The 16,600-nt window shown below is 31.0% G+C and overlaps 1 protein-coding gene across 1 annotated transcript in view; it reads left to right on the top strand.

Annotated features, from left to right (window-relative positions):
* The window catches only part of LOC111632128 (protein SMG8-like), a 40,258-nt gene that overhangs the window by 5,275 nt on the left and 18,383 nt on the right, over positions 1-16,600 (top strand). Inside the window, exons 3-11 of the mRNA XM_023376497.1 lie at positions 211-249; positions 1,466-1,591; positions 1,667-1,750; positions 3,906-3,973; positions 8,025-8,199; positions 10,592-10,680; positions 11,294-11,427; positions 13,275-13,495; positions 15,271-15,411. Of these exons, the coding sequence (XP_023232265.1) occupies positions 211-249; positions 1,466-1,591; positions 1,667-1,750; positions 3,906-3,973; positions 8,025-8,199; positions 10,592-10,680; positions 11,294-11,427; positions 13,275-13,495; positions 15,271-15,411 (1,077 nt within the window). The remainder of the gene's footprint in view (positions 1-210; positions 250-1,465; positions 1,592-1,666; positions 1,751-3,905; positions 3,974-8,024; positions 8,200-10,591; positions 10,681-11,293; positions 11,428-13,274; positions 13,496-15,270; positions 15,412-16,600) is intronic.

Genomic DNA, 16,600 nt, shown 5'->3' on the forward strand with positions numbered 1-16,600 from the left:
TAATTATGTATGCACAGGATTGGACTGTTAAAAGCAGTGAGAGACAGAACGTCTAACATTAAGTACATTATAGATTTTCTTTGTATTAACATTTAAAATTTCTCTTTCTGGATATATTATTTTTGAGAAATTCTTTTGTTCTCAACGAATTTAAAAAGTACATAATTTATAGTTGAAGTATTAATGAATAATTTTTTATTCTTTTTGCAGAGTAATATGTGTGACATGCCGAAAATAAACACTGATACCGTAAGTATATTAAGTATTATTATATTAATGTCTAACATGCATAATATAATTATGATTATATTATGCATGTTAGACATTATCTACTATAAAATATCTACTATGAAATATAAATATTTTATAGTAGATATTGGCTTAATGAGCATTTGCTCTTGTCTTACTTTTACAACTGATGTAAACTTTCTATTGTGACAATATATTAAATACTGTATCTTAGTAATCTGAATTTTTTCAAAGATTATATATAAACTTTCCCTGCCATTTGATGATTGGATAAACAAACTTTAGACATGAAAGTTGATTTGTTTAACAAACCAAAGTTTGGCAGAAGTCACTATATTTTTTACCCCTGATGAAAGGGGATGAACTGGCAGTTTGCATTTACTTCATAGTGGTTCGTATACCAATGTGAACGTAGCTTAATATGTCTTAGTATTTTTTAAACATAAATATTTTTGCCAGGAAAATTATGCAGCTCATTGTAGCTGGGTGTTTTTATAAAAGCTTTATTTTAACTAAAAACATACATCAGTTAAATGAGTAGTAAATGGAGTCTTTCTAGCTTTTAGTCGAGAAAATTTTAATCTTGGGTCATCAATGTTTAGTTTTCGCTTTCTCACTTTTGATCGATGTAATTGCTAAACCATTCAATCTCTTGGTTCATTATTAGTTTTGATAAGTTTTAATCGCAAAAAACTTCTTTCGTGTGCAACAGTCACAGACATTGTCAACGAGATCCTTAAAACAATGTACAAATTGGAAATAATTTAGAAACCATTCTATTAATTTCTTTTTGTAGTTTTGTTGCAAAGTGTTTTGTGACTATAAATGTTAGATATTTTTCTAATGGCTTGTTTCTAATTATATTTTTTTAATTGCCATCTGTATGATATTTTTCTTCTTGGTTGCATTGAGATTTCTAACAATCTTTATATAATGCGGAAATTATAAGAAGAAATCCAAAGATGCCCATCTTTCTTTTATGCCTTTCACTTAGGAATTAGCATTTCTTTACTTTTTTCACAGATTTTGCTGAAATTTTCAGGTGGAAAAGTGCTTGTTTATTCATTATTCTGTCTTGCTCTTTTTAGTTTCATATCATTCAGACTATGATATGAAATCATAAAATTATTTTATTATTAAATCATTTTTATGCTGCTGTATATTGTAATAAGAAAAATTAACACAATCTTGATACTTGCTTTTATTTTTCATTCAGCATTGCGATATCAGAGGATATTATGATCCAGAAAGCCAAGTAATATTTTTGCATCTAACGGGTATCTTCGACGCAAGTTATTTAACACAGATGTGTAAAAGTCTAGAATCGGATCTTTTAGAAAAGGTAACATTGCACGAAAATATTCTTTCATTCAGTTATTTATGGCAGAATTTTTAATATTTAATATTATTTTTTTAGAGTTTCTTGGAGTTGTGGTGTGATTTACAATGCAAATTTGCCAAAGCTCTTCTTTTAATGTTCAGCATTTCACACATAATATTAGTGAGTTTTATCTGAAATATTATTTTAAATATAATTTGATTTATTTGCAGTAATTAATTTAATTAATAATCTATATAAATAAGGATATTTCATTAACATTAAATGTATAAAAATTAAAAACAGTGCATATGTATTAACCTTTAGGCACTGTAAAATGATATTTATCACATTTTTGAAGTTTTTAATATATACATATATATTATTATTATTCTCGCTTCTTGATGGGTACTAAAGGCCTCTTTGTATCCATTACATGTTTTGCCAGGCCTACAATGGAGGAAACTGCTGGATGGTAGTGAGGTATAGAGCTCAACATATCACACTAACAAATCATGAAAATTTCTGAGGTTCTGACTCACATCAAAGACCTCCAGAGAGGGAGAGACTTTACTGCCTCAATTACATTTCAATTTATAAAACATAAATCATGTTTTCCATTGTACTGAAATTAAAAAATTACTCTTCACAGTCATTGTAACTACATATTTCACAACATATAAGATGCACTTCCATTTCAGCACAAAGTATTTAATTGTGACACTGTTCTTAATGATTTCCATATTAGGTTTGTTAGCAAATACTGATACATTCAATTGATGAATTCAATGACAACTTATGCTCTTTAATTCTATGAGGGAGGTTCTGCATGGTAGTGGTGGCATCTGTCAGAACCTTCCATGCAGAACCTTCCTCATTGAATTAAATCATATGTTTAATTAAATAATAACATTCTTATTTAAGAGTTGGATTAGGTAGAGTGTTACCTGTAGATTATTGAAGACAATTTGGGAAATTTATTAGCTTATGGGAGATTGCAGCTTCACATATAAGATGTAGAGTGATTTTGAGCATTTGTGTTTAACAACAGTTGCATCTTATATGCTGTAAAATATGATAATTTCAAATTTTTTGTTTTAATTGTTTTTTTCTATCTATCTATATTTGGTTTATGGCATTTGACGTGGCCTTCCAATCTCCATGAATCCTCTCCATCTCTCTCTATCCGTATACCAATTCTCTTTATTCCCATTTTCACTACATGCTATTTTCACTCCATTGTACTAAGTTTGCCTGGGTCTTCCTCACTTTTTTTTCTTTTGTGGAATGTATTCCATTGACATTTTTGGGAGTCTCTCATCACTCATTCGTTTCACATGTCCAAACCAAATAAGTTGTTTCCTCTATATTTCTTCCAAACCTGTCTCAATCAATTCTATTGATCCTCTCATTAGTTATTCTTTCTTTTTTATATTTTACATGATCTTCTCAATGCATCCATCTCAACCGTTGCCACTTTTCTTTTCTCTTCCCCAGTCATTCTCCGTGCCTCCGCCCTGTATAATAGAATGCTTTTAACAATAGCATTATATATTCTTTTTATTCTTGATCTAGTTTATTTTGGTTAAACAATGGAAAGAATATTATAAAAATTTATTAACAGAAGATAGAATTCAATTCACGACAGAAGATATAAACATAGAGAAGGATGTACCAATTCATCTAGAGACAAAACAGATTAAATAAGTGTGTAAGAAACTGAAGAATAATAGTGCAAGTGGTCCTGGAGGAATAATGGAAGAATTGATAAAAAATGGATCAGAAAAATTATTTAGAATGACAACAAAGTTATTTGAAAGGTGTCTTAATGGAGAAGACATTTCAAAAGAATGGAAAATTGGCTTTTTGACATCTATCTAAAAAAAGGAGATAAACATAATTTTTTTTTAAAATATTTAAATATAATGAAAGGTTTAAAAATAATAATTCATGAATTGTTTGCTTTTCTAATACATTTATTTGATGTAACCATCAAATGGCTAAGTGATTAGGGTGGCAACCGACCACACTGAAGGACCTGGGATTGAATCTGGATGGATCAAAACACCCCAGGAAGTTTTGGGGTGGTCTGTCTGGATATGTCAGGTCCCATCCCTTATCACTTGGATGCCCCATTGTGGGTTTGTCCAAACCCATAATGGACTTACTGAGAGAAAGAACTTTTTAATTCCCATGAGGCAGACAGAGTTTAAAAAAATAATAATTTATTTTTGAAAATATATTAAATTAAATTTAATTTAATATTTTTTACTTCTATAAGTAAAATGAGAATTATTTTTGATTGTTAAAAAGTAATAAAAGTAATTTGTATTTTTAGATTAGCCATCCAACGGCGACATTTGATGTTAATTATATATATCTTTTCAGGACTCTCGATGTCATAAGGTAATTTGTTTGTTTAATATGTTTCCACTTCAAAATCTTATATCATATGGTAATGTCAAAGAAATTGCAGATATACTGTATAAAGTATAGAAGTCTACATTTATTAATGGATGAAATGTTTTCTTGGACTGCTTCATTCTAAAAAACATTTTATTCATTAATAAATGGTGATTCCTGTATTTTATATGACATTTCTACCCTTTCTCTGATTCTCCATGGAGACTTGGTAGACTTCGAAGTCCATTTCTTTCTAGATAAGGGATTGTCTATAAATGACGTCCATACGGGAAGGGAGAGGTGATTACAACAAGTTGGACAAAAACAAGGGGAGAGCATCAGTGGATGTTTGTTTATTTCATTAAATTCATTATTAAATGCATTTTAATATATTTATTTCAGAATTTCTTGTATAAAGTTTTGTTTCTACTTATGGTATCTATCATTCATAAAATGATAAAGGTTTTATGGGGATCAAGTTTTGTTGGATGTCCAAAGAGGGGAGGGGTTACAGAAACTTGGACAAACTGGGACAAGAGGGAAGAGTGAAAATTTCAAGAAAAATGCAAACATAATTTATGGACAGTCCCTAAGATAATGAATTAAAAAATTAATTTTATTATATTGACTTCAATAATTAAAAAAGGAAGAAAGAATATAGGTGTATGAAAAGTGCAGTGAGTGCAGTGCAGTGAGAAATTTGTAATGACATTAAAGTTATACATATGACATTACTTATGAGACCTGTAAGTCACATTCCATGTTTCCTCTTTGCAAAAAATGGTATTACTTCTCACTCACAGATATTCCAGTTTTAGGAAGACTTTTTTTGTTGATTGCAGAATCTCCTGTGGAATCTGACTTGTTAAGGCTCTAGACCTCATTTCTCTGAATTTTGGGACTCATTTCCAGCATTTTCTGTAGAAGAAACTGCAATGTTGTACATAAAACATTACTCAAACCTTTTCCACTGCATAGTAACTTTTTGAACACCTTTTTTAATGGCTTATTGTCTATCTTTAATTCTAAGACATCCTTATTTACAGTTTTAATTATCCAAAAAAAGAGATTCATCTTATACACACAACCTAAAATAACAATCAGCAGCCATAGCAAGTATATCACATGGTACATTATGCATCAATAATAGATTCTTTTTGGCAATACTACTTAACCAACACTTCAGTTTGGATGAGCTTTATTGATTATAAGCATTTAATTTAAACTCATTTTCGATGTTTAAAATGTCTTTAGGATGACATTATAATGGTGCACTAAAAGAAAAGTTATTGTATATGTGTGGAAATTCTTAAAATGTAATTTTAATGTCAATTGTCTTAGAATTGAAGAAATACAGTACATTTGAACCCTGTTTATATGTTTTTTGAGGGAACTGAGATAAATATCATATAAGGAAGAAAAACATACTATGCTGTTAAAATAGTATCAGGAATGGTTCAATAAAATGCAAGATTTGAATTTATTCAGTAAAATTTATTTTGTCTCCTTCAAAGCACCTTTCCTACTGCAATTCATTTATGCCAATGTTTTTTCCAATCCTCAAAATATGCTTTAAAGTCATTTTTCCAAAATTCCTTTGGGACTTGCAACAAATTTTGTTTTATGGTGACCACAAAAGTACTCATATGGTACTCAACTCAAAATGGTGACCACAAAGCACTATTTTAGTTGAGGAAATGGGAAAAAGTCACACGGCGCCATATCAAGTGAATATGGAGCTTAAGGAATTGTTTTTATTGAATTTTTGGCCAAAAATTGATGAATAACAAGCACATTGTGATCAGGTGCATTATCGTGTTGCAAAATTTATGAGTTTTCTCACACAAATCAGGTCGTTTTCTATGAATTGCTTCATACAAACAATGCAAAATGTTCAAATATTGACAATTTAGGCAGTTGGAAGGAATTTTGTGATCAAAACATCATGGCAATTGAAGAAAACAGTTAACGTGACCTTAATTTTTGATTGACTTTGAAGTGATCTTTTTGGTATTGCTTCACTGTCATTCACTCGATTGTTTAGCTGTTTCAGTGTCAAAAGCATATATCCATGTTTTAAGAACAATTTGATTTGAGAAAGCATTTTCTCAGCCACTTGAACACGTTTTTGGAAAAAATTCTGTTTTCAGGACAATTAAGAAGTGACATGCTGCAAGTCGAAATGATCTTTTAAAATTGCTTGACAAGATCCAAATGATACTGCAATGTGTTCAATAATGTCCTTAATTGTTAAATGATGATCATTAAGCAGCCATATCTCTGATTCAAGCAACATCAGTTGAAGTGGATGGTCTACCAGAGTGTGTTCATATTCGACACATTCTGTGCCTTCCTCAAACATATTGTGCTAATTGAAAATGCAGACTATTGCACAAAGACTTTTTGCAATAGTCTGCATTTGATAGACTATTGCACAAAGACTTTTTGCATTTCAAACATTTTTTGTAGCAGTAATTCCATTGCAAAACAAAATTTAATGCATATTCTTTGCTTGATTATACTGAACATTTTGAAAAATTGATGGCGCAAAAATTCTTTATATACAAAACAAATGTTTATTTGCAAACAAAAACAGACAATGACATACTGTAGATTGCTGTTAGATGTCAATGAAAGTTTACTAATCGATGGAAATAACGACAATAGCATCCTCTTGCACGTGCACAGTTTAAATGAACCATTTCTGATACTTTTTGATCACAGTAGTGTAAGTAAATTGCTTTCAAAGTGAATATGATGCAGCACAAATTAAAAATATACAACTGAATTTTTATGTTTATTACATGTAATTATGTACTGTATAATACAATTGGACAACATATAAAAGGGAAACTAAACTCAGTCTAAAATTAAATCATACACTTATAAAAAATGGTCGAATTTTGTTTGTTTTTTTCAATGGATTTGTCACAGTTATCTCCTCGGTCAAAACACCTATCATACAAAATAATGAAGAGTCATTCTATAGGTTAGCTAAAACTGACAGCAAATAGTGGAAATGTATGAAAAACAGGAGTGAATTTTATTTTCTTAGTGATATTCGTTTACACTGCAAAAATATCAACTGTCAGAACCCACAGAGTGATTTTCTAAACGGGAAAATTTGTCGGAAACGGCATCATTACTTATTATTCACTCGACTTTTTACATTTGCCAGCGATTTGCCATTGGTGCAAACAACCTTAAGCAAATGTATTATTTTCTTTTTCACATTTTTTAGTAATTGCTTTAAATTTACATTTCAAAGTAAATAATGCATAAGTGAGAAAAAAGTACTTAAGGGTATCAAAAAAATTTGACTTATAAGTGTGAAAAAAATGTATAATTGAAGCAGTTTTATAAAAGAGAAAAGTATTGTGTACAAAATCTGGTATAAAATCTTTCACATTCCATATGTACGAAATGTAGTAACAGTCTTGGTGTTTCGATAACAGTGGAAATTGCATGTAACTTATTAAACAAAGGATGCTTCACATAGATTAAAAGATCCAATGCTATTCTACTCAGTAAAGACTCCATCTCCGCTCCATCCTTGTATGCACATGGAGAACAGTAATCCAAGCCAAACGATTGCCATAATGCATCAGGCTATTTTTTGGCTACTATTAATAATTAAATTTTGAGTAATTTGTTACTAGAAGTAGGCATTAGGTGCCATTTCTTATTGGCAATCATTTGGCTTGGATAAATAACATTGGGTTTGAGAGGTTTATATATGTGGAGAATAGGAAGACAAAATACCATTTTTTCATAGTTTAGTAATTAAATACTATATGTTTCCCATTTTAATTATACTCATTATGGGTTCAGCTGGGTCCGTGATAGAAATGGCAGTGACGAGAGAAGGGCCGACATATTTGGGACTGACCGTCCATGAAAAATTCCTAGGGAGTTGTTTGTCCCGATTTGATAGCGAGATCCTTGGAGAGATAGGCCAACATCTTAACTGCCTCGACCATTGATCAAATATAATGTAATTTATTTGTTCTGAATTAAAAAAATACTAAATTTTTGATATTTTTATTTTCTTTAGGCAGAAAGCAATACCTATATTAACAGAACAACTACGAGGGTTTAATATATCTAATGATTGGATTCAGGCAGCCAGACCTTGCTCTCCTAGAGTACTTTTTCTCTTTCAGTCGTGCCCTCTTGATAGTCAGAAGGAAGTGAAATCGAATGATGTGTTTGGTAATGTCAAGTCTAAGGTATGTATTATTTAAGTAATTTTTATTAAATATGTTTTATATAAAAAAATTATTAATTTATATACTAACAAATTATTTTAACACACCTAAACACAAATAGCAGTGCCTTTTACTTTCAATTTTATTCATTCCAGGAGGAGGCCATTAAAAGTCTGAAAAATTATTCCATTAGAAATAATGGAAAATGAATTAATTCATTTCCAGACTCTAAAAATAACATTTTGATAAACTTAAACAGCAAATATACATAATTTAAAGTAAAAGTAACACAATTAAATACCCTAAATAATAAATTAAAACACAAAAACAAAAAATAAAATATGTAAGTATTGTATAATTAAAATTTAATTGTATTTAATGGTTGCACAGTGTTTACTTTGGCACTTTAAATGTAGCCACCAGATTTGTCATACGTGTGTCACTTTCAAGCTTCATAATAAGTATCTTTTTCATCTCAATTGCCAAAACTACAGTAGCCTATTTATGAAGCATCCAATAAGTATATGGAAGCAATGAAGTCTAAGAAGGCTTCCTTGCTTCCAAATACTTATTGAATGCCGTGATAAATATGTAGGGGTTACATATATAACCAAACACACCTAAAATAAAGTGAGAAAGCATTGAAAACACACATTTGTAACACAAGAGATGCTTTCACAGCAAGAATGAGAGATAACTTGGATACACAATAGAGGGTGTTTTGCTTGACATCACAGTTTCTGGAAACTTGTTGATAATGTTAAGCAAGGTCTTACCGTACTTAAGATATCCAATCTGTAATTGCTATTTCGCCAAGTGTTTCACAGCATATCTTGGAAAATTGAAGCCACTGCCTCCAATATCTCATGTTTTTACACTTCTTTGCATAGACTCTGTCTTTTACACATTCCTATAAAAAAAAAGAAATCCAGACACGAGATGTAGTGAATGGGGAGATCTATACATCAACCAGGAAACTTGTCTAAGAACTTGCACATATGGTGATGACTTGTCTTGCTGGAAAAATACATCAGTTTGCATTTCTTCCAACTAAAGAATACCAAACAATTCCAAAGTATTTGTCAGTTTTCAGCCATCAGTCATCTGGCTATTGTCAGCTTTTGCCATTTTACCAGAAAGAAGAATAGTCCGAAAACTTCGTCATGAAATAGTGTTCACTAAACATTGCCTGCAACAGAGTAAAACTTTTTGAGTTGCTGTAAATGATGCAAAAACCATCCCTCAATATCTATTCTGGTTGATTTTTCATTAAGTACCTTAATCTGGTCCATAAACTGTAGGTGTCCTATACATTATTTGTTTTAGATATGACCCAAAAAAACAATTTCTAATATTTCTGTTTAATTGTTTTAAAAAAACATTTCTCCTGATGCATATTATTTTTTAAATTATTAAACTATTAAATTTAAATTTTATCAATTCAATTTTTTTTATACTGAGAAAATTACTGCTTTATAATTAGAATTAAAGTGTTTCTTTTAAAAGAATTAAGTTTTAATTTTGGAAAAAATAATTCTCCAAAGAAATTTCAGTATATTTTATTCATTTAATTACAATTTTGCCATGAATTCCTTAAACAATAAAAATGGTTTTTAATGAATTATTATCAGTGCATGAAATGTTGTTATAATAAGTTGCATAAAAAGAATAATAATAACCAAAATTATAAATCTTGAAATAAGAAAAGCAATTGGGAGCAAAATTTCAAGATAAATAAGCATAACTATTGTGTAATAACCACGTAATCGCTGTTAAGCTACGATTAAGCTTACCGTATTTCCGCACATATAAGAGCATGCTCTTGTAGATTAAAATCAGCAATATATTCTACAAACTACCAAAAAATTTATTATTTTAAAGATGTCGCTGAATAGATACTGTATCAGTTTATTTACATTTAACTTACGTTGACATCAATATAGTGCTCTTATAAACCAAAATAAGCTGGCACATAGTTTTGATTATCTTATACCCATTTAACTGAGATAAACTGCGGAAGAGAACTTTGTCAATAAAGTTGAGAGAATGTAGTAAGTACAATTAATTTTGTGAATCTTAAGCGTGCAATATGTAGCATTCAAAAGAGACTATAAGTTGCAGTTTTATAATTTAAAAGTCGTTATGATCAATAAAGAGCCCTAATCTATAATTAGAATATATCACACACATTAATGCATACAAATCTGATTTATTTAATAACTTTCCAGTGTTATCCGCGATTTTGATTATCCAAGGTACTTCGCAATTTAAGTTATCTCACATAATCAAGACTACTGTATAATGAATATATTCAAAATATTTTATTACACGAATTTCATTCATTTAATTTTAATAGTGTAAAATAATCATTTAGATTTTTGTATTTATAATTATTTGATAAAAATTATTTCAGAAAATTTCTCCTATAAAGAAGTTAGAACATGCATTAGAAGATCAAATCTATCGTATTTTGAGGAAAAGTAGAGTTATTACTAATATTAGGTAGGTATAATTATTTGTGTGTACAGTATAATCTGCTTGTTGTAATCACTTTGGAACTTGCCCATAATGGTAACAATAATTAAGTGATAACATTAAGTGGGATAAGACTAAAATGAGATGAGAAAAGAATGCTTAATTTCGCCTTCTTTCTTTGGCCTTGTCGGTGGATAACAATGTTCGTTTTACATTGGTGCTTTTATATCGTACAAATCTATTCCAGCATGCGTGTAATGACGATCCACTAATTAAATTTATATTATTTACATATTTTAGTATACTGAAGCATTCTTTAACTTGACATGTAATTATATTATTTTCTTTATACAGTACTTTTATGTTATTTCTATTAATTTCACAATCGTATTTATTACAATGCAACTATGCGTGAAATTGAATCACAAAATATGCTTTATGATTCAATTTCACATTGAATATTGAAATAAGCAGACTAGGGTTTTATTGTCACTTTAATAAAATATTGCCAAGTGGCCATTTTGTTGTTGCCCTTTATGTAGTTACAATAAATGAATTGTACTGTATTAATAATTTAAGTATTAAATAGAATAAATATATTTAGTAAGATAAAATTTGAATTTTTTTATATTAATGTTAGTGGCAATTCCTTATTTGCTGTGCCTGCCAATCAAGAATTTGTTTACGTTTCCACATCGCAACCGGTTATAGAGGATCCTGTTGGATTTTTTATATCACAGCTGAGAGATTTTTGTTCAATTTCTAAAGAATCTGGTAAGATTTTTTCTATAAATTTTACTTAATAAATACTGTTGTTGCCATAAAAATTGGTACACCAAAAAGGTGTTGTCAGAATTAAATGAAATTGTGTATGTGAGTGTAATGGTGATATAAGTAGTAAAATAAATTTTCACTGTGTACGGCGTTATTAATAGTTTTCTTTTCGAGCGCTTTCAACAAATATATTTTCGTTGTCCTTAGGCGAAATAAAAAGCTTTTTAAGTTAACATATACATTTGAAATGGAAAAGAACGCATATAAATTTAAATAAAACGCTTTTGGAATAAACTTGATATGAAATGGCTATAAATTTCGAATATGTATGATGTAATATGGCACATGCGTGTTGCTGGCCCACATCAACAATGTGACAGATGATGTAAATCGCTGTTTAACCGTTTATATAAGGCGATCCATATGTTGGGCAGTTCCAGAAAGGGTGTGTTGCACATTTTGGAGGTTGTTATGAATAAAGACTCCATATATACTACTATTACTTGGCGTGAGTATAATACTAAAACTATATGGTGATATAAGTAAGTGATTACAAAATGAAAGCAAAAGGACCATTTATTGCAGGAAAAACTACAAATGAAAGGAAATTCTAGTACCCTGTTGGGCCACCTCTAATGTGAATATATGACATAATATGGCCATGGAGGCATATGGGTGCTGTATGGTGTCCTGCAGTGTCTCAGTCCACAGTTGTTTCAAGTGGTCCTCTAGTTTGCCAGACTCTTAGGCTGTCCAGCTTGGTATCCCAGATAATCCCAGACATGTTTGATTAGTGACAAATCAGATGACCAGGCAGGCCAAGGAAGTGTGGCAATATGGCGAAAGCAGTCATTTGATACATTTGCAATGTGTGGCCAATTATTGTCCAAGAGGCAACACATGTTGCTTCAGGATGCCACTAACATATCACTGGGCCTGTCATGGTCTCTTGGATTACTACTAGCGGTAACCAGCTGTCATGCATGATGGCATCCCAGACAATCAAACCAACTGTGGGTGTGGTATACCGCTCTGAGGTGTTCACCACAGGGCCTTCAGACACAAAAATTGCTGTCATTGGTGCCCAAACTGAATCTGAATTTTTTGCTTTGGGTGACTCAGTTCTATTCTGTTGCGGTTAAATCCCATCAAGAGTGACACCATTCCAGAGGCAATGGTGGGTGATGGTTAATAGCAGTACATGTAATGGCCGCTGCAATACCAAATGTTCCTCACCCAGGCACCTAGAAATGATATGTACAGACATGGGGGCCTGTAATGATGGTACCACTTGTGTTCAGATGACAGACAACAATACAGTTGGCTGTGTGCATGCTTGTTAGAGGACTAGTGGTCTGCCAATTTCATCCTGAGCCTGGGCACAGTGTGTGCACACACTCTTTTGTCCACTGGTCCTAACAGTTCTTCAAAGCGTTGTCAGAATGGCCTTGGTGGTGGGCTATTCAGCAAGATGACCATCTGGCTTCTCTCAAGCCAATGATCCTTCCTTTCTCAAACTCAGTTAGCTGTTCATACAGTTTTCAATTGTGACATAAAGGCATCTCTAGTGATACAGTATCCCTCTGCAACTGGCAAATTACAGACAAGATGCCTTTGCATGCTTTTTTATAGGCCAAGGCGGATGCACTTTAATGCCCTCTGCTGTCATTATGCAACGAGCTGTCAAGCAATAACTCTAATCATTTCCATATCTGCTTGAGACTTAGCTGCATGCCAAGTTTTGCAGCAATACAACTAATTCCTTCATGGTGCACTAATTTTTATGGCAGTAGCTGTATATATAATGATATATTTTATTTTATGACAAATTTATTTTGATACTTCAGATACCTCCTCTTTAAGATTAAAAAGCTATGCACTGAGTCGTCGTGGAAGCATGCAGAACGTCAATGCTGTAGGAAACGGAAGTGGAAAACTGTCATTTTTATCGGAAGAAAGTACAAGCGATCACAGTTTTCATTCATTCCTCTGGCAACACATTCAAATGGCTCTTACTAAAGGATTTGACGATAATGTTGGACGTCATCCAATTCCTGCTTATTTTGAAGTATTTTTTATTTTAATAATCTAAAATAAAAATAATATCAAGTTTGATACATTTCTTACATAAAATAATAGAAAAAAAGATCTTTCACGAATAATTTCTAATGTTTTTAGCACACTTTCTGTCTTCTGTCTTAAAAGTTACTGACATTTTGATCCGGATTTGAACTTAGTTTTCAGAGCAGAAGCTAAGGGTCGATTTATAATTCAATGGCAGAATATTGCTGCATTGGCATAGTTTGCAGGGTTCTGCTATGTTTACCGTCTTCCACTCTACTAAACTTTGAACTATAGATGCGGACTTCTGGTCTGGCAACACAACACTAGAGTTGAACATTGTGACTTTGACTATAAAGTGGATGGTGTTTTCTCGGTCTCGGCAATGGCTAGCGACCTTAAATCCAGCCTTAACACAAAATTATTTTACAGACTTTTTATCAAATTGCTTCATGCTTATTTGCGAAAAATATAATTTCAGATTGTATTGATATTCCTGTGTATTTTAATTGCAGACTGGTTAGTAACCTAAAATATACTAACGTCACGCATTAACCAGTCTATTAATCAATCATTATTCATTAAAATAAATAAAATATTTTTGTGATTCAATCTAACAATGTACATTGAGGAATCTAAATAATTATATATACTAAATTGTTGGAAATGACTTTATATAAATGTTTAATAATTTTTTCTTTGTTGTAACAATTAACATTTCCTTCAGGAGATTATAACAAAAAATATTGGATTAGTAATTAAGAATATTGGACAGGTTTTGACAATTGGATAACCGAAACAGTAAAGATATCAGCTTCCTGGTGCAAGTTTTCCAAAGAAAACTGCAGAATCACTTAATGTCCATGTCCTTTTTCATTTCTTTTCCTTTAAAAATTACCTTAGATGCATGTCAAAGGATTTTGTGTATCTGGTAACCTAAGAGATAAGTGGTGTTTAAACTAGGTTCATATTGGCAAACAAACTGCCAATTTGTGCCCTTTTGGCAGCTGTTCGACCAGTTCGTTTGGTTCGTTAGGAGTTTAAAGTATCTCAACTTTTACTGAACATCATTCAACCAATTAATATTTTCCTTAAAATTAGTGAGTGTAAACAAAACCTTTCTCACCACTCTAACTCGATTAGTGTTTCCTAATGAGGTGCTAATGGCATTTCTGTTTGTTAGCATTTGTTCATAGTGCTTCGTACAACAGTGTTAATCGAGCTTTAAATACAGTATATTGTGTTCCTTTGGCTAAACGGTATGTAATTACATTTTAGAAAAATGACTAGATTGGTCTATGAACCATCTGGCACATGTTCATGGACCACCACTGATCTGCAGACTATATGTTTAGAACCAATGTTGTGAGGGATCTAGATTTGAATCCAGACCGGATTCTCAGAAAGTTTCATGAGGTTCGACTCAAATGTTTTGAATTCCACGTTTCAACAGTTGCCCCATTGAGAGCTTAACCGGCAACAATGGGCACAATCAAAAGAGTCTGCTTAGTGCTCACAGGTTGGAAAGAGTGTAAATATATATTTTTCTTGTTGAAATGACATACTAATTATGAAATTGCTTTTCAAAGGCAGTATTTTTTGCTGTTTGTTTTCCACAATTGAGTATATTACTTCATTAACGTAATTTGTTTGAGATGATGAATTTTTATCCTTAACATTTTATATTCTTATTTTATATTTTATATATAAAGAATTTATTATTTTAGAGATTTTATTCAAAAGTTTTTGAAAATAAATTACTTTGTTTAAATTTATTTACAGTTGCCATCAGTAAAGACCTGGTTTGAAATTTCCAATAAATTGTATAATTGGTTTTTAAGTGAGCCCAAAGAATCGAGAAGTAGCTCCATTCACAATAGTCTGAGAACCGCATTAGACATCGACGTACGATTTTCAGAAGGGTAAAAAATATTTATTAATTTCTTCACAAAGTGCATACTTTTTGGTTGTTTTGAAAATAGTATAGGCTTGTAGGTTTTTACTTTAAATTTGTTCAAATGTACATGTATATTACTTTATTTGTAGACAATTCAAAGTTTACTATGTCGTTCAATAGAGTAAAGTTTATTAGTTTATTGCTTTATGCGAGAATATTAAACATGGAATTACTTATTGATTTTTGAATATATTGATGATAGGTTTCCAAAATAGAAAGTATATAAATAATGTTCCATGGCTTCAGAATGGTTGAGAACCACAATAGGGAATCATAAAACAGTAGTGACAATGCATTAACAATGGCAACATCATTTATTTTTGTTTTTTACATCTATAAACAGATGATTACAGATAGCACTATAATTCACTTAATTTTGCTCACATTACAGTGGAAAAAAGAAGTAAACAAAAATTAATTGAAACCGATTCTATTGATTTGCCCGTGTCTGTTTTCTGCTTGTTTTCTGATCATGTGAAATCAAGGCTTTACTGTGTTTACTTAATTCTGAATAAAATCTAATGTTTAAATCTGTTTGCGCACAACCATATATCAAATTTAAGATGGCAACAAGTATAAATACCTAGTCTGACTAATTGGCTTTTTAATGACGACCACTTGTTTGCCACAAAAGATTAATGCATAAGAAACAAAGGGAAACCCAAGCTTCGACAACTGGGTGAATAAGAACAAACCCGATTGGTTCAGTTCATCGTCAGTGCTTATCGTTATCATAATTTTGTCATCTATATGCATTGTTCTTAAAGAGTTTCTAAAATTTTCAGTTAAAAAATAATTTTTATTCTATCTATTAAATGAAATCTATTTCAATAAATTATTTAATTTATATATTTTATATTAATTTTTATATATGGGATGCTGTAAAGTCCTTATACACTCACATAACTGAAGAATGTTAAGAAATACAATTACAAACATGATGTATAGTTAAAGTGACTGTGTGTTACAAGATGAGACTGCTTGCAGGACCCCTAGTGATAAAATTCAGAAGTTAGTGTTTCTGTTTTGAAAACGATGTGCAGTACAAAAAGAGATCAATTACAAAGTTGTAGAGCAGGACAGATTCGGTACAAAAGGACATCCTGCATACACAAATGATGCAAATAGAATGTGTGAAATGCTAATTTGTTGGTA

The sequence above is a fragment of the Centruroides sculpturatus genome, unplaced genomic scaffold, assembly GCF_000671375.1.
Source record: "Centruroides sculpturatus isolate CEXI.00-Female unplaced genomic scaffold, Cexi_2.0 scaffold711, whole genome shotgun sequence".
NCBI lineage: Eukaryota > Metazoa > Arthropoda > Arachnida > Scorpiones > Buthidae > Centruroides > Centruroides sculpturatus.